Raw genomic sequence first — 22,801 nt, 5'->3', positions numbered from 1 at the left:
GTGGAAAGAACGCTGAATTGCTTCTAAGCTGAATTGCTTCTAAGTAGGTGGCTTTAAAACTCCATGCTGCTTCATTTCTTCACCTCTGTAGCTTTTATAAAGACATCCTTGTTCTGAGGCCCTTCAGAAACCATAGTTCCAAGGACTCCATTTTTTTTCCTCCTTCCTTTTTCTGTTCAGTCATCCACAAAACGAAAGATCCAGCTCAGGCAATGACTGGACACCCTGCCCTGACAGCACTGCATTCCTGAATGCTAGTTCTTCTGGTAGACACAAATCAAACAGGAAATAGAAATGCAAAATATTTTATTATATATTCTCAATTCACAAATATATACAGTATGTACACAGCACTGCATTTGCGTGGTTACACAACATCATTGTAGAAAGCAGTTAGACATGCTGGTTGGGGGTGTGGCAAACATCTTGCTGCACCAGGGCCCTCCAAGTATATGGCATGCCATGAAAAGAATTACTTAAGATTAAGTGTATGGTTCAGGAGGACTTAAATGTATCTTGAATCCATTCATTTTCCTTAGAAAATAATTACTGACTCTTGAAGATTGTTTTCAATAAATTAGTCAACATAAGATATATTTATGGTCTATTATTTGTAATATTTAGTCATAATTGAAAAGCAACACTTTGGAGGAATACTCTTAAAAGATCAAAATGTGTGAAAAAATCCTATGTTGCAAAAAATTTCACTCAGTTTAACAAATATAAATGACAACAGAGACCAGGTACATAAAGGACTGGATTTGTAACACACCATGCAATGTCTAATGGAGACCTGCCCACTGACAGACAGAGTGAGTTATTAGAGAAAAGCCCACTGAGTCATCAATAGTGAAAACCAAATTTTTAAGTAAATTTGAAAATAACTTTTAAAATTTATTTAACCATGAATATAAATAAAACATGCAAATACTGAGCTGAACAGTAGTTTTGAATTTTTAAATCAATTTGAAACCATGAGGAAAAGCAGGCAGGTCATGTTCTGAAAGAATGACAAGTGCTGGGGTTAGCCTGCCATCAAGACCTGGAGGGGTACCGGAAGTGGGGCTGGGAGGGGTTTGTTTTGTTAGTTTGCTTCCTGGTCAGTGTTAATGCATTATTAACTAAATTAAATACAACACATAGTGGGGAAATAGTATTTTTACTATATCTTATATTTTACAAACTATAAAAATAAACCTTTCTATAGATTAAAAAAATGGAAGAATAATATGTATTACAAGTTTTAAAAAATATAATGACATCACGGCTTGGCCACATTATACTGAGTCCTTAAGTTCTGTATCACAGATTAGATCAGAAATCTTTCATCCACTAATGTTTTGGTTGCCAAATTCTTTTGTCCTACTGTATTGCGGATAAATCGGAAAATCTGGAAAAGCAAAACAATGAAGAAGAAAATTAAATAGGCAAATCAATTTAAAGTATCTAAATTAAACTAGCTACTTTCCCAACCACTTCATGTTATGAATGAGATACTTTAATTACTAGATAAAATTATTTTTAAAATATACATATTAGGAAATGTTTTATGAATTAATATATTCTTCTCATGCTCACAAGAATATACTTTTCAATACTTAAGGAATTTAACTCTTGAAACTATGGAAATATCAAAAACATCTCCCTGGTAAGGGCAGAATTTGTCTATGATTCTAAGTCCAGGGATAATAAACCATGTAGTAACTCAGGCATCCTTCATGTAGGAGGAGGTTAGGGGGCCATTTCTTGAAATGGTCCACACAGTGAGGCTGTGTACAGTTGGGTACAGGCCTGAACGACAGCCCCAGTGCTTGCTCCTTGTGTCTGAATGGGACTTAGGAAAATTCATGCTCACTCTTAGTATGTGGGAGACTGGTGGTAGATAAGTATCTTCCTAGATGATAAAGCCACTTCTTCCTCCCACTGGATCCTAGAGCATTTACTGTCCCTAGGGGCAGAGTGCAGTGGGGTCTGTTGAATGGCTCTTCTTACCTTTGGTAGTGTCAATCAAATTCTAAATGTTCACAAAACCCTACTGAAAGTGGATGCTCTTACATTCTGTTAAGAAAATAAATACTCCCACTTCTAACATTTGTGCTTGAGAAGAAACCAGGATATGCTGTTAGATTTACCTCTTGTTGCAGGTAGGTGAGGAAAGATGCTAAAACAAAGTTCTGGCAAGCCAAGTCCACGACACAGAAGAACAACAGATCAAAGACAAGGAGTGTGGCCTCATTTCCGTAATACAGCACACTGCTGAAAGAATGGCCTTCGTCTACAAAAACCATGGAAGATGTGTCAATCAGTGACAGAAAATGTCTGTGCTGCCCTCTGGTGACAACAGGTTAAACATGGAGTATGTTATGGCTAACACTGAAGTCAAGCACTGAGACAAACTCTGAAGCAGTAGTTTTAACATCAAAGCAGCCGTGGATAATTGCTATAGAGTGCTTATGCTATGAATGCCTTCTAAAGAGCAGTCAGTGCATACCATCCTCTGCTTAGAGAGCTAAAAGGCTAAATTAATCTTAGAGGTAGTGTCTAAGATAAAGAAGAAAAGATAAAAATCCAAGTCATAGCATGAGCCTCCGAGAATCCTCTGTCAATTTCCTACAGTTTTGTCCTCTTTGCACTCAGCACACAATTCTGTCCTTTTGGGGATTTGAACACCTTTTAAAAAAACCTGATAAGTGCTATAGACCCCATTGCCATGGAAAATAACAAACAAACAAACAAACAAACATCTGAATGTGCACCTTTTCTTCCTCACCAGAGCTGCTCTGTTATATTTCCTTAATGACACCTTTCCTGTCTCAAATTACCTCAGACTGGCTCAGTTTACGCACTTCAGTACCGAGCTTACTAGCAGTGGCTTTCACTATGTATCCTCATCAAAATCAAATGCTGCTAATAACTCTCAAAATAGTTACCTTTTATATTATAAATTTTAAAAAATACAGGTTAAGAATAATGGAATAGCATTTATGAAATATTTTTAGTATTTCACACCCATGGATCAATTTACATATAGCTGGTGATGCATATTCAATTTTTTTCATGGAATGACTATTCTATAAGATAAAGGGAAACTCATAAAACAAACTCTTTTAAAAATTTGTTTTTAAATGGGGCTTGAAAAGTGTCTCAGTAGTTAAGAGCTCTGGTTGTTCTTTCAGAGACCTGGGGTTGATTCCCAGCACCCATGGCATGGCTCACAACTGTCTTGTAACTGGGTTCTCCAACGCCTTCGTCTGACCTTGGTAGGTACCAGGCATATACATGGTACACAGATATATATTCAAGCAAAGTACCTATAGACATAAAAAATTAAATATATAAAACATTTAAAAATGATTCCTATTACTAGCATAAGTTACTTTTTAAGACTTTGGCTAAAAATGAGTTAGATATGGAAGATAACCCAATTAGCATTCTTTAAACATTTTATAAGTCTGTCATTAAGTGAATATTCTAATAAAATCAAAATTTAATGTATTTGTTTTACTATCTGTTTGAGATATATGGCTAATTCTGAATGTAGCCCTTTTGCTTTCTTCTATATACACATATTTACACTTCAATATAACATGGAACACAGAAATGACTATAGTTCCATCAGGCTGACCTAATTAAGTCCCCATTGTTTCTGTATGAAATTACAAAAATCAATGAAAAAAATAACCAAACAGGACTCCAACTCAGCAAGGACATGAGAAGTCACCATTGTAGAAGATGCTCTTCTCCATGGGCTCCATGAATTCCATCCCAAGGATTCTTTCAAGAAGCAACTTATCTTTTATAAAGTAATCCATTTCCTTATGAACCTAGTTTGAGAAGACAATGATATAAAAAACTGTAATGAAATAAATGTTTTCTAATTAATGAAAAGTTAGAAGTAGAAAAACTGAGGAATAAATAATATACAAAGAGAAACTTGTATAAAATGAATCACTATGCTAGAATTTAAATGAATTAATATTAATTTTTAAATATTAAAATCATTTTAGAAATGTTTTAAATTCTAATTTCTTAAATTTAAGATTGAAAATCTTTAGGATTTTAACTTAATTTAAAATTAAGATCTTAAATCTTTAAAATGTTAAACTTAAGGCTAGATATACTGAAAATTGATTTATAAAATGCTTTTTAAGAATGCAATCATAGGGCTGGAGAGATGGCTCAGCGGTTAAGAGCACTAACTGCTCTTCCAGAAGTCCTGAGTTCAAATCCCAGCAACCACATGGTGGCTCGCAACCATCCATAATGAGATTGGATGCCCTCTTCTGGTGTGTCTGAAGACAGCTACAGTGTACTCATCAATAAAATAAATAAAAAAATAATAAAAGAATGCAATCATAGTGTAAAGATTTCAAATGAGAAATAACATTTTGGTGACATAAAATCTAGTATAATATAAAATCCTACTACATAATTTTATGGGACATATATAAGGGAGTCATCATTGGCTAATGGGCACATTAAAATCACATTTCTCTTTCAGATAATTTAACTTTATCTCTAAATCATAAGTTGTTTGTGACTATTTATTCCTAAGTATTAAATGTGACAGCAAACAAAAGCATGGAGTTCTCTGACATGGTGGACTGAAAATATAACTGAATTTCCATTTCACTTTTCATAATCAGCGGACGACTCTGGCTTCCATACAGACATCTGAATACATACGTGGTCAATGAACGAGCCAAGGAACTTATTCATCGCGTGGTACGCCTTTATGCTCTGTTCAAAAGTACTCCCTGATGAACTCAGCAGTCTGGCTGGGCCATTTCTCTAACGCACAGAAGAGAGATGTATAAACATAACACACCTTATGCTTTGGAATTTAAATGACTTTAAGTATGGCAAAATTCATATGAGCAATACTTTATACAAACCCTTGTTAATGTCTCATGAATCCTGTCATAGTGTTGCCTCATCTGACTAGAAACTGCAATCTGAAATGTTTGCCCATCTGTGTTGGGCACCAAACCTCTTTGGCTGCACAAATTTTCCTGAAAAAAAATTTAAGGATTTAAATTAAGATAGAAATTAAGATAAAAAGAAAGCATACCATTTTCCTTCAGTTTGTACTACATGTTACAAGATTTTTTAACCTATTGAAATCTTGCTGATATACTTGAGACAAGACTAGTATTACTCAAGGCTCCTGACTGGCCAGATGTGACCTCATTCCAGCTTTCCTGTAGTCTCCACGTCACCTCCTTCACTCTGCTCTACTTAAACCACCAAGTCTATTGTATATTTGGTATTCTTAGTTCTCACGGTCATAACCTTACCGTTCTTTAATGTTTCTAAGAAAAGGCTGAACAGTGAAAGATATGGACAGGTCACCCTCTCACAAGATTACACACTGACAAACACAAACTCACCATTTTTGCACTAGCTCGCTGTCTAGCCAGTTTCCACTGATGGCTCAAGGTCCTATCAGATTCTGGCTCCATGACACCTGTTCACCTACTTCAGAACTTACTATTCTCTTTCATCTGATCCCAGTACAGCTTTTGTCTCCATAACTTAAAGGAAGATACGTACAATGAGCTTCTCTATTTTAAATAAAATTTTAAATTAAAAAAGTACAGGCAATCGTGGAGAATGAAGAATGTATAAACTATGAAGAGGAACTAAGAAAAGAAGATTAGCTATAAATTTCAACATCTGGACTAAATATATTTAAAGTACTTAATTTCCAGCTCTTTTCTAAGTCACAGACAACAACAACAACAACAACAAAAAAACTGGAATCACACTTTTCTTTGTTAAACATTATATCCTGAGCAATTTTCCATGTCACTACTAGTCTATAAACCATTTGGGGGGTGTAGAAAAGGTGACTTTATTTATATATAAAAAGTGGTATCATAAAAATGGCACCTAGGTACGATCCGACACCTCTGCTCAGCCGGTTTTGATGAACTCCCCAGTCTTCATAGCTTCCATCTGGCAGGTAAGTCAATAAAGATGGGGACCTTTAGGGCCTTGAGCTCCTTCACTGCGATGAGCAAAGGGTCTTCTTCCCCTCAAGGTCCACCATCACTGGGACACACATGGAAAACTGGAGCACTCAGGAGCCCAGCACCCACTGGCTTGCTAGTACTTGCTCATGTGTGGTGACTCTTGTTGACCTTCAGTCGCTCCCTAGTCTTCCTAGGCATTTTCCAAGACATTTACGCCTTCATCCTCCTCCTCATCTTCAAAGTCATTGCTCCTGAAATTGTCCTTATTGTCTGACATGAGGACAATGGACTCCTATCTTTAATATAAAATATTTAAGCACTAACTTCAGAGATTTTATTGTAAAGATAAACTAACTTACATAATAACCTCAAACTTTTGCATGTTTTCTTCTTGTCTAAAAATCTAGACTCTATGTAGCTATTGTATTTTGAGTTTTCCTCAAGTTAAAATCCACATAATCAGTCAGACTATAGACCCCCAAGAAGCTCTAAGTGTATACTACTCAAAATGTTCTCCATTTGTAAACATTTTCCTGATAACACTTGCTTTATGGGTGCCCATTTTATTAACTATTAGCTAAAAAAAGTGTGGTAAGTTGAAGAGGGAAAACCATGGTTTTGGATATCAATATTGCTGACATATTAGTTATATGCACTATGCCCTAATTTGCTATCTTTTACTTATGCCTAATATACATGTCTTATGTTACCACTCACTTCCTACGCCTTTCTATTGTAACACTTTTAATCGCATTCCTCAGTTGGACATCTTTTTTTCCCAGGGGCTTATGGTTTAAATTGTTACAGGTAACCTTCCAACCCAGGGCCACTTCTAAGAGCTAAGCAAGGGTCTAGCTCCTAACTTCTCCACCTCACAGATACGGGCTCACTGACCCCTCAGGATTTCTTCTTACCATCCCTTGTTCTTTTGGGGGAGTGTACAGTAGAAAAAGCAGCAAATCAGCCTTCACTCAGGTGAACCATTACCAACATTTAACCAACCTTTGTTCCATTTATCTCCCCAGGTTTCTTTTTATTTAGGGTATTTTACAGCAGACTTCAGATCCTATCATTTTACTTCTGAATCTCTAATAAGGACTTAATAAAATAACTACCACTGTCATTTTTATAACTAACAAAATTAATTATTGCTTTAATGTAAGCTAACAGCAAATCCACTGAATCAGATTTTATTCAAGTCCATTATCTCGAGCCTCACTGCTTTGTTTCCTATGTGTCCCTCATGCATGGCACCCGCTCCCCCCCCCCGCAGCCCTCTCCTCCTTCTATGCTGTTGGCAGTTGAAGACAGTCACCTGCTCGGTGGCACTCTGCACACTGGATGTGCTACGTACTTCCATCAGCTCTCTCTGCGCTGCTCCTCTAGTCTTTGTTACCGCCTATAAAACTGTGGTTAGATCTAAAGGTTTGATTACACTCAGGCTCAATATTCATATCATAGCAGAAGTGTACAGTGTCAGCTTGCTTCACTTTTAACTTACTAAAAGGAGTCACTGCACCCTGATCATGTCAGCATGACCCTTTGTTAGAGTTCCCCACTGACAAGCACTGTTTTAAGATCCAGATGACTGCAGCCTGTTCTCACTCATCCATTAGTCACAGTGGAATGGTGATTTCCTAAGCTTCTCTGTTGCACTGATTACTCTGAAATGCAGTTCACATGGAAACTGCAGACAAACCCAGGCTCTACTCATGCCCAGGTCATGACTTGGTTACCCTGCAACTTCCAAACGTCATTTGTCAAGATTACTTTTTCAACTTAAAGAAGATGGAGAGTACGTTCTTACTGCCTCTCGCTTAAGGTTCATATTCATTTCTTCCATGTTAGTGTCTGCGTGGCCATGGACTGACCTCCCATGAATGTAATATCCAAAACATCTGTGGGACAGTAGGAACACTGACACCTGCAGAAAGAGAAGACAAAGAAGCAACCAGGGGCTCCTCTATAAAACTATCAAGTAAGTTTTTGTTAAAATTGCCCCCTTTTACCCAAAATAAGGATTAAATTTTTAGGAAGTATATGAAGTGGAAACCAAAGTAGCAAGGAAAATAATGTCGTGTTGTTCTGTATAAAGTTGATGGAAAGAAGACTGGAGCTGTTTCTAAGAACGCATGAAAACAACCTCAGGGGCTGTAGGAAGAATGAATCAATAATTATTCATAACTAAGAACTGCAGATAAAGAAGGAAAAAAGATAAGGCAGGAGTACTAATTTGTAGAACAGTATATCTATTCTTCAAAATTTGATTAGCAATCCAATCATCACAAACCAACTTATTAACCTGCTATAGAACTGCTTGGTGAAATGGATAGGCACATTTTAATGCTTCTCTACACATACCTGTAGACACAAAGTGGAAAAGTAACAGTTGCAAGATAATATCAAAGAACTCACATTACTCATGGAGCACAGATCAACGAACTGCCGGATTTTGTCTTCTATGAATCTCTCATAAAAGGCAGCAAAGAAAACAACCTGAAACAGTAAGTCACAGTCACGAGTGCTGCCTCCCTCAGGATGTCCACCTTCTTTAATAACCACAGTGCAGTATTTTAAGAAAACAGAAGTTCCAGCCATGAACACAGTGGCCTCTAAAGGCTCCTATGGGATAAAATTCCACTTGTCTGCTCTGTGTCTATCCTCAAAGGAAGCAAGATTCAGAATTATATCAAGAGTTCCCGAGTAACCATTTTGAAAAGAACCATATTTAGAGCCCTCCCCATCCCTCCCCACCGCTCTCCTATCCTAACCTCTACTCTTCTTTGTTAACTATCTCACATTCCTGTCAAATATCTTCACCGCACTTGTTACACACACACACACACACACACACACACACACACACACACACACACACACAGCTCTGTTACCTTTAAACTTGCCTGCTAAGCACAATTGCTGGGAGTAAATACCTCTCGCCTGGAAATGTGTGCCCTTACCAATTTATTATCTCCGTTTCTCCTCCTGCCCTAATCTTAGTGGCTTGTTTCACCTAGAGCCTGCCAAACATCTTTGGCCACCCGCCCATAGTGGAGGCCACAGGCCCTCGCTCTCTCCCGAAGGCCTTACATGATTGCAGCATCCTCTTTCCTCTGAAGCATGGCAGAAAAGCCCTTCTCTAGTTCCCTGAGGCTCCTTTTCCTTTGGAACCCAGAAGTCCCACCTGTACCTTCTGCCCAACAATTGGCTGCCAGCGTTCTTTATTGACAAATCAAGAACCAATTAGGGAATTAGACCTTAGTATCAGTTAGACCTGCTTGTGAACAGGCAAAGGAACTCACAGATATATTTGAGTGATGACCTTAGAACAGACAGAAAGGCTTTCTTATTGGTCTGAAGGCAAAGCACAGAATGCCAGCTACTGTCCTAACCACCTTCTCCATTTCTTCTTAGCCACAGACCTGTCCTTTGGTCAGGACACACAGGTGCCTAGTTGAAGGGCATCAGTACAGTTAGGTGTGACCACAGGACTGAGTTCTAGCCAAGAAGATATTGAATGGTACTTCAAAAAGACTCTTTGGTGTTTTGTTTTTTGTTTTTTTGTTTTTTTGGGGTTTTTTTTTTGGTTTATTTGAAAAATTTTACTTCTTTTAAGTTTGTGTGCATCTGTTGGTGAGTGTGGGTATGTGCTTGTGTTGCAGGTGTCTACAGAGGTCAGAGAGGCCATCGATTCTCTAGAGCTGCAGTTACAGTAGCTTGTGAGAAACACAATTTGAGTGCTTCGAACCAAATTATGGTCCTCTGCAGGAGTACCAAGGTGATTCTAGCTAGCTTAAATCACCAACTTGATATGACCCAGAGTCACCTGAGTAGGGAGGTTAATTTGGTGACTATCTAGGTCAGATTGGCCTGTAGGCATGTCTGCTGGGGATTGCCCTGATTATTAACTGACATAGGAGAGCCCAGTTACCTCTGGGCAGCACTGTTCTCTGGGTAGGTGGTCCTGTGCTGTATGAGAAACCTAGTCACGCAAGAGTTCTTGGGCAGGCCAGCAAGCAGCCCTGCTCCACAGGAAGGCTTCAAGTTCCTGCTGGATTTTCTGCCCTCACATCCCTCTGTGATCACCTGTGACCTGAAAGTATAAGTCCAATGAATCTTTTGTCCCCTAAGTTGTTTTTGTCATTGGCGTATGTCACAGCCACAGAGTCAAAGTAGAACATGCTCTTAACCACAGAGCCACTTCTCCTGCCCCAAGACTTAAAAAGGGACAAGAAAAAAAAAAACTAGACTCCCAATTAATTCCCTCCTATAAATCCTTCAGCTGTGATGGCCTAGGAGACGGACTCAGGGCTGGAGGTTCCACATGGCAGAGAGCAGGCTCCTGGGTCCCAATGACAACGAGAGCTGACACTATATTCTGGCTTCTGCTCTTCTTTTTCATAAGAAGGTGGAAGGGGAAGGAAATATTTACTTTCTTGTTACATTTAATGAAATGGGAAACACTCCATATGGAATTCCATGAGCTTCCCTCCAATGATGCTACTTTACCAGTGGACTGTGCGCAATACTACCAAACATCAAACCCACACTCACCAAAGGATCTCATTTCAAATTCTATCATATGTGTGTCCTCTCTCCTGGTATTAAATTCACTAACTCTCACTAGCTCCAGCTCTGTAGCTTCAAGTTTGAACAGTGTCACCAATACTCAAAAAATGTACATTCCAAAAGTCAGTTCTCAGGATTGGGGGCAGGGGAGGAAATCCACCCTCAGGTTGTGGAATGCCACACAAATCTAATCCAAAGGAAAATGATAATTTAAACAAGGTAAAGAAAATGCCACATAAAATATAAACAACAAAAGAAGGAAAAGACAGTGCACATCTGCCCTGGATCTGAGTCTCTAAAGAAAAGTCCCTCAGAGTCCACAACTGATAAGAAGTGAACTCTGACACCAAACTGCCTGGCTTCAAGTTCCAGTGTTGCCATCTCCAGGTGTGTGACCTTTAGCAACTGGTTAACCCTCCAGAGCCTCATGTCTGGCTTGTAACATGACGAGGCTGACTTAACCTGTCTATGGAGGCTGAAGTACAGATGAAGTAGTTAGTGTGTATAAAGCCGTTATTGATTCTCACAGTGCCTGGGTCAGGATACAATATAGAGAGCTTTATTACTGCCTTTGCCGCCTTCTTTCTGCTGTAGGACTCAGCATCTGAGAGATGTAGGTACACAAGCAGGGTTCTAAACTGGCAACGGCATTTACCTGTATTATTCCAATCACCAGCCAGATAGCAGTAGCCACTGCATATCTCAAAATGCGGCTGTAAGGAGCTGTGTAGTCTGACGGGTTTCTAGAAAGGCTGGAGGTTGAATCCATTAATGCTAAGTTTTTGAATCCCACAACCTGAGGGTAAAGGAAAAATGATAATTTAAACAGACACAGGAAAAGAAAAGTTTCTAGACTGAAAATAAAATACTTTTCCTACCTGCCTTGAAAAACAAGCTTGCAAGCTTTAGGAAACTTAGACACAAATCAAACCTAAATCTATCAAAAAATTAAACAAACAACTAGCAATTCATGAATATTTAACACATACCAGGCACTATGCTAAATACTTTCTGTATTTCAAAACAATACATTCCAAAATGCCTTCCAAGGAATGTACCTTCTTGGATGAAATGAAGCTGTAGTTAAGTAACTTTGATGGGCACATAAAATTGACTGCCATGTCTCTTTCCCATGTAAAATAAAACAAAGAGTTTGAAAATTGTTACAGTAAGGGTCCTATAAAATTTTATTTACTCTAGTGTTCTGCACAGTTAACTGCAGAATCATGTAGCACCTTTTCAAGTTCACCAAGTATTCAAATACTATTATTTATTTATTTATTTAGAATGTGAAGCTGGGTCTCCTTAACCTAGGCTAGGGTGGAACTTGCTGCCTTTGTTTTTAGTTTCATACTGGAGACACTGGGAAACACTGACATATAGGTGGACACATTGTTGTTGCTGACTAGTGAAGAACAGATGTGCTTCTGTTAACAATCTCCAGCATGAAAAGTGGCCTATAATTAGCAACTGTGACATCTTGCAAGTTTGTATCATCTCACAGTATTGCATGTCATGGTTGGAAAGTCATCCCAAAAAGCATGTGTTGGAAACTGAATCCTCAATGTAACAGTGTCAAAATGAGAGGCCTACAGGAGAGGGTTAAGACAGGAGGACTCCACCCTCAGGAGTGGAAAATAGGCCTATTAAAAAAGGCTTGGGTCAGCAAAGTGGATGACCTTGAATTCTTGATTCTCTTCTGCTTCTACCTTTGGAGACCTGGGGTTACAGTCCTGTACTACCACACCTGACTTCATCAAACAGTATTAAAATAAAACAAGATACTGCTTACCAAAAAGAAAAGTATGTGAGGCAAGAGAAATGCTGAGTAGCTTGATTCAGCCATCTAAAATACATATGTACAATGACAAATCATGCTGTATACTATAAACATATAATCTGTGTGGAGGGATATGCTGGAGGATAAACCTGGGCCTCTTTGATGCTGAGTAATTGCTTTATTATTGAGCTATCTCCTCTTGCACAGCATGCCCCACTTTCTATAACTATTTGGAGACAAGGTCTTACTAAATTGTACAGACTAGCCTTGAACTTATTCTCAAGGCCAGGTAGACCTTGAACTTGTGGCCCTTTCACTTTAAATAACCAAGTAGAAAATGTACAATAATGTAGAAGTAGTCCTGAGGCAGGGGTGAGCGTATGGATCATATAGAAGGGAAGTTTTTGAAAATATATAGAGGGGATCACCTGAAAGCTACTAAAACTAATCTGTAATGACAAGCACACGGGTATTTTATACAAGTTCACTAGGAGTTCTGCCACGGATCACTGGTACTCTGGCTTTAGAAGACACAAGGTAGAGTGGTGGTACCCAGGGCTGCAGGGAAGAGAAATGAGGCTTGTGAACTGTTGTACAGGAACGAAGAGCTTGTGGCTGTAAGACAGAGCTCTGGAGACAGATGTGGTGAGAATTTGTAACCGTGTGGATGTATTACAGCACTGAGCTTCGCATTTAAAAGTGGTTCTGATGGGGAACCTTCTAAGGCCCCATCACGGTGTATGTAAGTTTTGCTTTTGTTTGTTTTTTAGGAAGCACAAAGGGGGGGATGTAAAAGCATTTCCTTATACTGTTTTGCCAACAATACTTCACCATATAAAACTGTTGCACAGTCTGAGAAATCATTTGAGATGATAACACTTAGGCTGTGCTAATAAAATAAGCTGCACCAAATGACTATATAGCAGTTCATACCTCCAAGAAGAAGAGCGTGGTAAGCACTTGAAAGAGTGGATTGATTTTTCTCACAGTCTGAATCTCATTCCATTCATTCGCCACGAAGTACGTTCTCCATATGCTCACAGGAACAGTGGCACTCCGAACACCACCCTCACCTGGGAAGGGAGAGCAAGTGAGTAAAAGCCTTGTTCCCTTTGTGCTGTGGGTAGCAAGAGAATTATGGTACAAACACTGATTTCAGTTACCTTCAACAGCTTTAAGAACTTTTCCTTTCGGCCGTTCCCAATCAATAAAGAATATATCTATGGTAATCTGGGATATGAGCTTATGCAAAAATTGCAGAGCCTAAAAATAACATACAACAAAACACTTGAAAAGGAATCATCACTCAAGAGTAACCATAAAGCTACACATTCTTTACAATAGCACATAATATACCAAGTGTATTGAACTGCCACACGCCTATTAATTCAACTTCTTTTTTTCTTTTTTCCCTTAAAATAGGAACATGAAAAAGATGAGATATTCTCCTTCCCCCTTTCCTATAGGACCCTTGCATAAACGACTTTCTTCTTCTAGGTTCTGCACATTATCTGACTTCTTTATACAAACGGTAAGTTGCAAAGCCGTGTGGAGGTAGTAGACACCCCTGCTGTCTTTTCTGTCTCTGAAACTGAGATAAAAAGTACTGTGTTGTTGAAACATATTTCTGTTAGTTACAGGAACAGTCCATCTAAACTGAGTTCTCATCCTGGGGGCACTGTTGATCAAGGGGTAAAAATCCAAGCACAGGAGGTAACTCCCCTGAAGAGTTCCTTTCTCAGTGGGTAAAGCAGACACTTCACTTCCAAAAGCCAATGGGATTTGGCCTACCAAACAAGTATGTGAGGAGCCATCAGCTACATGGGTGAAGACACAGCTTGAGGGGTGGTTGCCACAGAAAGATGAGGAGGAAAGGTTAATACTAACTTCTACAATTCCAACACATCACCAGACTTAGCTTTTAATCCTCATTAACAAAGAGACAAAATCCACTGTGGAAGGTATTTCATCCCATTGTGCTTTTAAAGAAAAAGTTAAACGTTGAAATGTCATTTTGTCAAATTAGCTGTAAATCATGATTACTAATGCAAATTTATAACCTCTTTGAAGACATGATTTAAGGTATAACTTTAAACGGGCACATTTATAAATAAAGGCACATTTCCTTTCTAAAATAAAATAACTGATGTTTTCTTTCAAACCCCCCCCAAAAATTTTACACCAAAAATTTTAAATGAATTTGAAAGACTGGGTTTTTTAGCAGGCTTTTGAAATCGGGGAACCTGTCCTTTGAAACATACCTTCATAGCAAAGGCACACCCCACGTAAGTAACGAAACGTTCTTCCTGAACTGGCATTGGCAGCAAAACAGAGACAGACTTCTGTGCCTATAGTCACAATCACACAAGGCTTTACTATACAATTTACAAACCAAAGGAAGCACACATACAGCAAATAGTGTTTTTTGTCATAAACAGGATACCACAGGGATGGGGGATTAGCAGCGTCTTAATGAGCTTGAACAGAATTAGGTCTCTTATAAAAACTGCTTACTAGTTATTCAGATTTTAACATTTAGGTTAAATCCAGAAACTCACTCACTTTGAAGAAAATAAGCCAATAAAGACCTGTTCCCACTGTGATGATAAAAAACACATTGGCCAGATCACCAGCATAGTACAGCAGGAATTTCATAACTGTCTGCAATTTGAAAATAATTATAATTGTTAAAGATTTCAGTTGCTACTTGCTTATTATATTTATTTCTACTAAACAATTGAGCAACAAAATAAGCTCTATTTCACTTTTATATATATAAAATAGGAATAATAAAAGCACTGCTTTTAAGAATTTAAAAGTATAAAAATGCTTTTCTCTCTCACTCTCTATGTGTGTATGAGTTTGTGCGTGTGTGCGTGTGTGGGCACGCACGTGTATATGCATGATCTGTGTGCCTAAGTGTTATATACCATGGAATGTATTTAGAGGTCAGAGGACAACTTTATGGAGTCCATTCTCTCCTGCTACCTTTATGTATGTTCCCGGAGTAGAACCTACTGAGGACCATTCAGGAGGAACGAAAAATGGCTTTAGAATTCATGGAATGCAGCCCCCAGGTTACCACAGCCACGTGGGTGAGCTTCCGTATGGCATGGCCCCAAGGACCATGTGTCAATGTGTCCTGAGGACTTCATGCTGTTATGGAGTTCTGCTCTGCTTGCTGCCCTCACATCTGTCTTTTTTTCTTTTTCTTTCTTTCTTTTTTTCTTTTTTTTTGTGGTTATACAATGTTCTAGTCAATAAACTTAGTAATGCATCCCATATATTTCCTCCCTGCTTAAAATTAAGGCCATTTACTAATTAACTCTTAAAATGACCACCTAACTATAAGTTATAAAATGACCATAACCAGACACCCAAGCCCAGGAATCAGGATGACAGCTCTTCACACCTTCTTTCTGCTGAACTGAGGTAACAAATATATTTTTAAGAGCTAAGTCAGGGTACAAAAATTAGAAAAATTGATTAGAATTAAGAAAACTAGCTTTAGCATCTGTTATCCAGCCTCTGTATGCTGAGAAGACTCAGGGTTTGACTGAAGATCCAGGATCTGTCTGAAAGGCTGGATGAAAACTCTAAGGGGGCTTCCAACCCCTCATTGGGCAGTATCTCTGGCACTCACAGTCATAGTGCTTGATCTCTTTCAGGCATTGCTGCTGGAGCAGATTAATGACTCAATGGATACCCTAGAGAATAACTTCGAGACACAGACTGTCAGCAGTGACCACTGCCCTTAGAAAACATTTGGAAAAATGAAGTTGTTAGTGAAGCTAGGTTGAGATGTTTTTACCACTGGCTCTCATGTAAAAAAATCTTTGGGAACAATTTAAAGTTCAGAAAGGCACACTCTTATTAGTTAAGCTAGGAACTTTTGTTGGTCAGGGAACAAGAACAATGGCATCACTGGCTGATAAGACTCTGGTGATAATTGATTTCTCATACCCATTTTGCCCTCAGTTTCCTGATATAATTTATTAAGATTTGCTGATAAACGAACGCATTCTGAGGATTTAAATTAGATATGACTGGTTTTTATATAAAAGTTTAGATTTATGACTCTTTCAAGAACCATACACTCCGTTGTCTTTGTTACCCTCACATCACCCATTACCTGACACTCCACAGCAGACCCTCAGTGACCACTGTGGGATGAACAGTTTGAAGTTGGCCTGTGTGGAAGGCCTGCTTTGACTATCCCTACAGGAGCACAGCCCTCTTGCTCTGACTCCGTATCATGCTGGCCTTGGAGACAGGAGGATAGTCCGGCTACACAAGGTAACACAGCACCTTTCTCATGCTCTTGATATGGAAGATGAACACGGTAGCTGCTGTTGAGTTACTCAAAAGTTAAGCAGAAAATCGAAGCTCTACTCCTTTGTCATATGTAAAATGGGAATAACAGCAATGCCCAGCTAGGTGGAGGTATGAGAAGATTAAATAAACTACACATATAAAACTTAAAAATGTGCCTGATGCACAGTAAACATTCAATAAATGTTAGGCAAAAAAGATTTCAAACATTAAATGAGAAGTAAACTATAAATTTAATGGAGTAAAAGGTGGAAGAATATCTTTCAGTGTTGAGATGGGCAAGTCTTCTAAACAAAATAAACATAACATATATAACACAAAATTCATATGACAGTGTGGAAGTTAAATAAATACTAGATGCTAATTATATATTGACTGTTAAAGGCATGGATAAGGTAACAGGTAGTTCATAAATTTGCATAAACGATTTCAACATGAAAAACAAAAAGGAGATTAATATTTTCAAAAGACAAGTTCCTTCATATGAATAAGAAAAAGAAGAAACTTAACAGAAAAACGAGCAAGAGATTTAAATAGTTCACAAGAAAGGAGCCTAAACATTTACAAAGTTGTGAAAGGCTGGAGAGACGGCTGTGCAGTAAGAACACTTTCTGCTCTTCCAGAGGTCTGATTCCCAGCACCCATCTCTCACAACCATCTCTAACTTCTGTTCAGGGGATCTGGTGTCCTTGCCCTCTCTGGTACCAGGCGCACATGTATTGCACAGGTACACATGCAGGCAAAATGCCATGCACATAAAATAAAAAATTTAAAGTACATGAAAAATAAATCAAAGAAAATAAAATCAATATATGTCATGATATTGGTCAAAGTAGAAAGGTTGAGACATACCAAGCATTGGCAAAGACAAGAATAAGCACGGTGGTGGGAATGGGGACAAGCTATGGGATCCTGGGAAGGAAGAGAGCTTGCATATGTTTTACGGCCTCAAAATAATTTTCCGAATTTAAACTCCAGAAAAATCAGAGGCAACTTTCTTCTTCATCTTCTAGCTGTATCTTATGAGAAAGATCCAGAATAGTCAAAAGATTAAAAAATTTCATCTAAAAACAAAAGTGTACCTGTAAGTCAATCATGGGGCTCCCGATGCGCCTCTTCCACCCCGCTGTCTTCAAAAGAGATAATAACACAGCCAGCCCACCCAACACACCCAAAGCAATCTAAAACAGAAAAAACAAAACAGAGAAAAAAGGAAACATTTAGAACTTACATACTTCCTCTCATTCATTGGTACTGAAAACCTCTGTAAACAGAGCGTACTCAAACACTAAGTACGCTTAGGGGAGTGCTTGAAATGACATAGGAGCTCAAAGAGATTCTAATGGCTAAGTGTGGGGGAAACCGAGCAAGAAAAATGAATAGCAGTGGAGTATAAAATCACCCACATTAAATATCCATGAGATCATATTGACTTAAAAAATTGAATAAATAATTTGTGAGGGCAAGGGGAAAGCTCTGCTTTATAATAAAGTTCCAATTTATAAATTCAGAAGAAATGAAGGAAATACAGCCACAGTGATGCTTTCTGCAGACAGGCATCACCAGTGGCACCAGAAGTAGAGATACAGCAGCTGTGTAGAGGGCTCAGTCAGCAAGTGCTTGCCACACAGTTGGGTCCCAGAACCCATGCAACACCCACATAAAAAGCAAAGTGTCATGTGACTACAATCTTAATGCTGCAAAGCTAGAGACTGAGGATCCCTGCAGCTTGCTGGTCGGCTAGACATGCCAAATCTGTGAGCTCAAGGTTCAGTGAGAGACGCATCTTAAAAAAAGAAAAAGGCGTAGACCTACAGATTCACACACACACAGACACACACACACACACACAGACACATAGACACATACACACACACACACAGACACACACACACACAAACACACACATAGACACATATACACACACAAACACACAGACACACACACACATACAGAAACACACACACAGACACAGACACACACACAGACACACACACACATACACACATACACACACACCCCTTGACTCCAGACACTGAGCAGGGCCTGATGTGTTCTTTTGACATCTTTAACAAAACTACACAAACTCAATTTAATCATGGAAAACTTCCCATGATGGTCAAAAAATGCTAACAAAGTATCACGGCCATGAAAGACAAAGAAACACTGGGGCACTGTCACGGACTGGAGGACAGACAGAAGATATGACAACTGAAACTACTGTAGAATCAGAAAATGATAGAGACAGACTTGTAATCTGTAAAGCCAGACAGAACTCAGGTCTACCTTACTATCAATTGCCTGCTGACTATCACTGTGTCAGAGAGAAGCCAGGATAAAAGCACCTGTCAAATCTATTTTCACAACTTTATTTACAACTACACATTTTAAAATTGAAAATGAATGTAAATATTTAACAAGTTAAAAGGTACTCACATCTGTCTGAACAAATGCATCTCCTTGATTCATCTCATATTTCACTGAGAAGGAAATCTGGGATTTAAAAGAGAACATATCAGTCATACTAAAATTCAACACCATACACCTATGTTCATAATAATAAATTTGTACCTGGATTTTTCCAAGAGTCCTATATTTTTAACAATCACTATTGTGGATGTTGGCCTTTACTCATACAGAGATATGCTTTTCTGAGAACTTTTACACTGTGCTAAATCTCTCTCTTGAACATGCACGAGAGAAAAGAAGGGTTTCTTGGAAACCAAGGTCTCTGGCAGTAGTTCAAGCCAAGTTAACCATAGTTCACTTCCAGACAGGCTTTTGTCACTGAGAAATATGATTGGCTTTATATCAAAAGTTTATCAACTAGCTAAACAACCATCCCCTAAAAATGCAGAATACTCAAATATCTGAACAGGAATCCTAAAGGCAGCATGGTATTAAGAGCCAAGAGAAAGCACTGGGGCTCACAGAGACTGAAGTGAAAACCACAGGCCCTGGATGGGTTTGAGCTAGGTCCTCTGCACATGATATGGTTATGCGGCCGAGTGTTCTGTGGGGCTCCTAACAGTGGGTGTGTGTGTGTGGGGGGGGGGTGTCTCTGATGCTTTTGCTTGTGCTTAAGACTTTTTCCTCCTACTCCTCATTTAGTCTTGAGAAGAAAATTTGAGCCTGCCTTTTTAAAAGGGAAACTGAGGAGGAGTGGATCTGAGGGAGAGGGAAGGTGGGGGGGGGGTGCAAGAGGGGGACTGGGAGGAGTGGAGGGAGGCAAAACTGAGAAAAGATACAAGAGAAAGAACCAGAGTATGACAGGTAGGAGAGCAGTTCCCTTGGCTTTATCAAGGCTACAGAAGAGTGATTTCAGGGAAGGACAACGGAGTCAAGAGTGCAGTACCACATGTAGAAATACCAAGGTGAAGATGGCTGACCTTCATGAGAGATTTTCAGAGAAGAAAAATGTCAAGAGCTGGAGTGGAAATAATGAGTCAAATGGTTGGAAAATGGAAGGAAAAGAACCAGTGGAGGCTGAGGAGCCGGCAGTATCGAGGAAAGATCTGACTGGCTGTTAGTTGCTTTACTGTGTTTTTAAGGTGAAGTACCCAAGAGGTTTCCAACAAAGGAAAGGATCTATCAGAGGTGCTGGCTGAATACCAGCGGTGGGAGGAAGGGCATTACAAAGGTCCAGGTTAGCTGAGGAGGGGAGGGGGAAAACAAGACCAGGAAACAAAGCACAGAGTCCTTTCTTAAAGAGGAAACCCAAGGGAAGTCCTGTTGGATGGCTGACCTGCTTGGTGAGGCAGGAAGTGAACCCAGCTGCTGAGCTACAGAGGAAAGGACAGCTGGGTGCTCAAAACTCAAACACAGCTTTTGTAATGGCTGTCATAAAGAATGTAAGAGGACATAATTATATTTTAATTAAAATGTATTATAACTAAAATGATCAAACAACTGTATATTTCACATTTACATTTGAGGTGAGCCTTATCAAATCAAGGTAGTTCATTACTCTAAATTTCTTTTTCTTCCTTTATCTTTAATTAGTTAGTTAGTTAGTTAGTTAGTTAGTTAATTAGTGTGTGTGTGTGTGTGTGTGTGTGTGTGTGTGTAGGGGCACATGCATGCCATGTCACATATGTGAAGGTCAGAGGACAGTTTTGTATAGTCAGTTCTCTCCTTCCACCATTAGGCAGTTCAGGATTGGAGCCATGCTGTCTGGCATCTGCAAAGCACCTTTACCCACCGAGGAACCAGCTGATGCTCTTCTTTTATTTCTTATGTTTCAGTTTCCCAAGACTTAGTATGCAAACTGTGGGCAATAATAATACTTAAAGAAAAGAGTGCTTTCATTAAAATAAGTATACTCACTAGGAAATTTTAATCCAGGAGCCTTTTTTTGTTGTTGTTTGGCATGTTTCTGGATTTTCTTCTCATGGAACTGAAGTAAACCCAGTGAATAGAAGCTGATTTGACCTATTTGGTTTTCATACCACAAATGAGGACAAGGTCTCATGTAAGTTGTATTATGCCCCTCTTTTGCAGCGGTTCTTAGCCTGTGGGTAGTGACCACTGCAGGGGTCTCATATCAGATTATTTATTTCCAACTCCTAACCGTAGCAAAATTAGTTATGAAGTAGCAACAAAAATAATTTATGTGTGTCTGAGAGGGCCCACCTATGAAAGAGAAAAAGCTCATACATCCACACAACATGAGGAACTGTATTACAGGGTTGCAGCGTTAGGAAGGTCAAGAACCTTTTATGAGAGCCTGGTCACAAGCAGGGTAAGAGCACCATACCAGTTAAGCAATGCAGAAGATTAATAATAAAGATAATAATAAAAGGTAGAATGACAGAAATCAAAAGTTATTAGTGAGTGACGGTGGTTAAGGAGAGTTTATCTCCTACTTCACACATCCCAGAGGACAGGCATGTCCTATACATCTCCAGGAGAAAATAAAGCATTCAGGATTTCCTGTCTCACTCTGTATCTCTCTCTTATCTGCCCTCCAAGTAGGAATGCTTTCTCCAAGGGACAGACAGAGGGAGGCACTGGCCATGTGTGACCAGGGTTTTCCACGGTTATTCTTTGGTACAGCCAGCCTTTTGGGAGTACGAGCAGTCTGTCTTTCATAGGTGGGCCCTCTTGGACACAGAGGGCCTTCACTCTTTAATGAATCAGGGCTGCAGGTCCAAACTTCATTCTCTGGTCCATCTTTGTACTCCTAGTTGCAAAGCTGACAATTTTCATCTATCTGTCTGTTGAAGCATCTCTATCCAATAACCCATGGAATGTTGAGCCCACATATACCCACTGTAATTCCTGAGTTGCTGGTTCAACCAGGCAAGGAAACAAAAAGCAACATGAACAGAAAAGATGGAGATAGATGGTATTTGCCTCAGTATAATACTATAGCAGGGGTGCTTATCCACTGGTAATCCTTCCACTGAGACACTGAAAGAATGGCTCCGTGGTCAAGAGTGCATAGCGCTCTTGCAGAGGACCTGAGTTCAATTCCCAGTTCCCAGGTTGAGTGACCCATCCTCAATTTCACCTCACTCCAGCTCATTCCAGGGGAACCTGATGGCTCCAGCCTGCATGGGAGTCTAAACTCACCTGACGCCCCTCCCCACACTAGACAGATACACATAATAAAGAATAAAAATGTCATTCACTATTTCCTTTTACTATTCAACATCCTTAAGCTTCTCTCTTTCATTAGACACCAATAATTAAGATTTGGATATATAAACAAAGGGATTTGTTTAAAACTTTTAAAAAAATTACCTTTTAGCTATGATAAGCTACAACAGCTATATTATAGCAATACTTATAAATACTAGGGCACCGGCTAATAAAGAACTCACCTTCACAGACTGGCTATGAGCATTCTTGATGTCAATGTCACTGTAGGCAATGGTAAGTAAGGGAGTGAATATGTTTCCATTTTTTGTGTTGGGTACAAGGCGTATGCTGTTAAAAGAAAATATACTCAAACGTATAAGTATATTTAACCTCTTAAACATATATTTCTCATTTCTTTTTATTTTGTATAAAGTGACTTGATATTTTAGTAAGGACTAGAGGAGGCTCAGTATAAACTAAGAGTTAAACCATAGCTCATTCTCATTCGTTAAAAACTTTAACAGTAAAGTATACTTCAGGAGACAAGATCTAGGCTCTGAGA

The 22,801-nt window shown here is 39.0% G+C and overlaps 1 protein-coding gene and 1 pseudogene across 2 annotated transcripts in view; both read right to left on the bottom strand.

The window, feature by feature from the left end:
* Positions 1-289: 289 nt before the first annotated feature.
* The window catches only part of Tmem67 (transmembrane protein 67), a 43,341-nt gene continuing 20,829 nt past the window's right edge, over positions 290-22,801 (bottom strand). Inside the window, exons 13-27 of one of the 2 annotated variants that reach the window (XM_028769210.1) lie at positions 22,482-22,587; positions 19,093-19,149; positions 17,739-17,837; positions 14,887-14,985; positions 14,586-14,672; positions 13,488-13,587; positions 13,258-13,397; positions 11,200-11,340; positions 8,391-8,471; positions 7,783-7,899; positions 4,896-5,012; positions 4,687-4,791; positions 3,722-3,824; positions 2,133-2,275; positions 290-1,390 (exon numbers count right to left, since the gene is read on the bottom strand). In XM_028769210.1, the coding sequence (XP_028625043.1) occupies positions 1,310-1,390; positions 2,133-2,275; positions 3,722-3,824; positions 4,687-4,791; positions 4,896-5,012; positions 7,783-7,899; positions 8,391-8,471; positions 11,200-11,340; positions 13,258-13,397; positions 13,488-13,587; positions 14,586-14,672; positions 14,887-14,985; positions 17,739-17,837; positions 19,093-19,149; positions 22,482-22,587 (1,576 nt within the window). In that variant the 3' untranslated portion in view covers positions 290-1,309. Of the gene's footprint in view, positions 1,391-2,132; positions 2,276-3,721; positions 3,825-4,686; positions 4,792-4,895; positions 5,013-7,782; positions 7,900-8,390; positions 8,472-11,199; positions 11,341-13,257; positions 13,398-13,487; positions 13,588-14,585; positions 14,673-14,886; positions 14,986-17,738; positions 17,838-19,092; positions 19,150-22,481; positions 22,588-22,801 lie in introns of those variants that run through there. The other variant, XM_028769217.1, reaches the window with a different exon arrangement.
* LOC114623270 lies at positions 5,855-7,139 on the bottom strand (annotated as a pseudogene).

The sequence above is a fragment of the Grammomys surdaster genome, unplaced genomic scaffold, assembly GCF_004785775.1.
Source record: "Grammomys surdaster isolate TR1022 unplaced genomic scaffold, NIH_TR_1.0 64, whole genome shotgun sequence".
NCBI classification, from domain to species: Eukaryota; Metazoa; Chordata; class Mammalia; order Rodentia; family Muridae; genus Grammomys; species Grammomys surdaster.
Note: the sequence above shows the minus strand (reverse complement) of the source record. Positions and strands in the feature narration are given on the sequence as shown.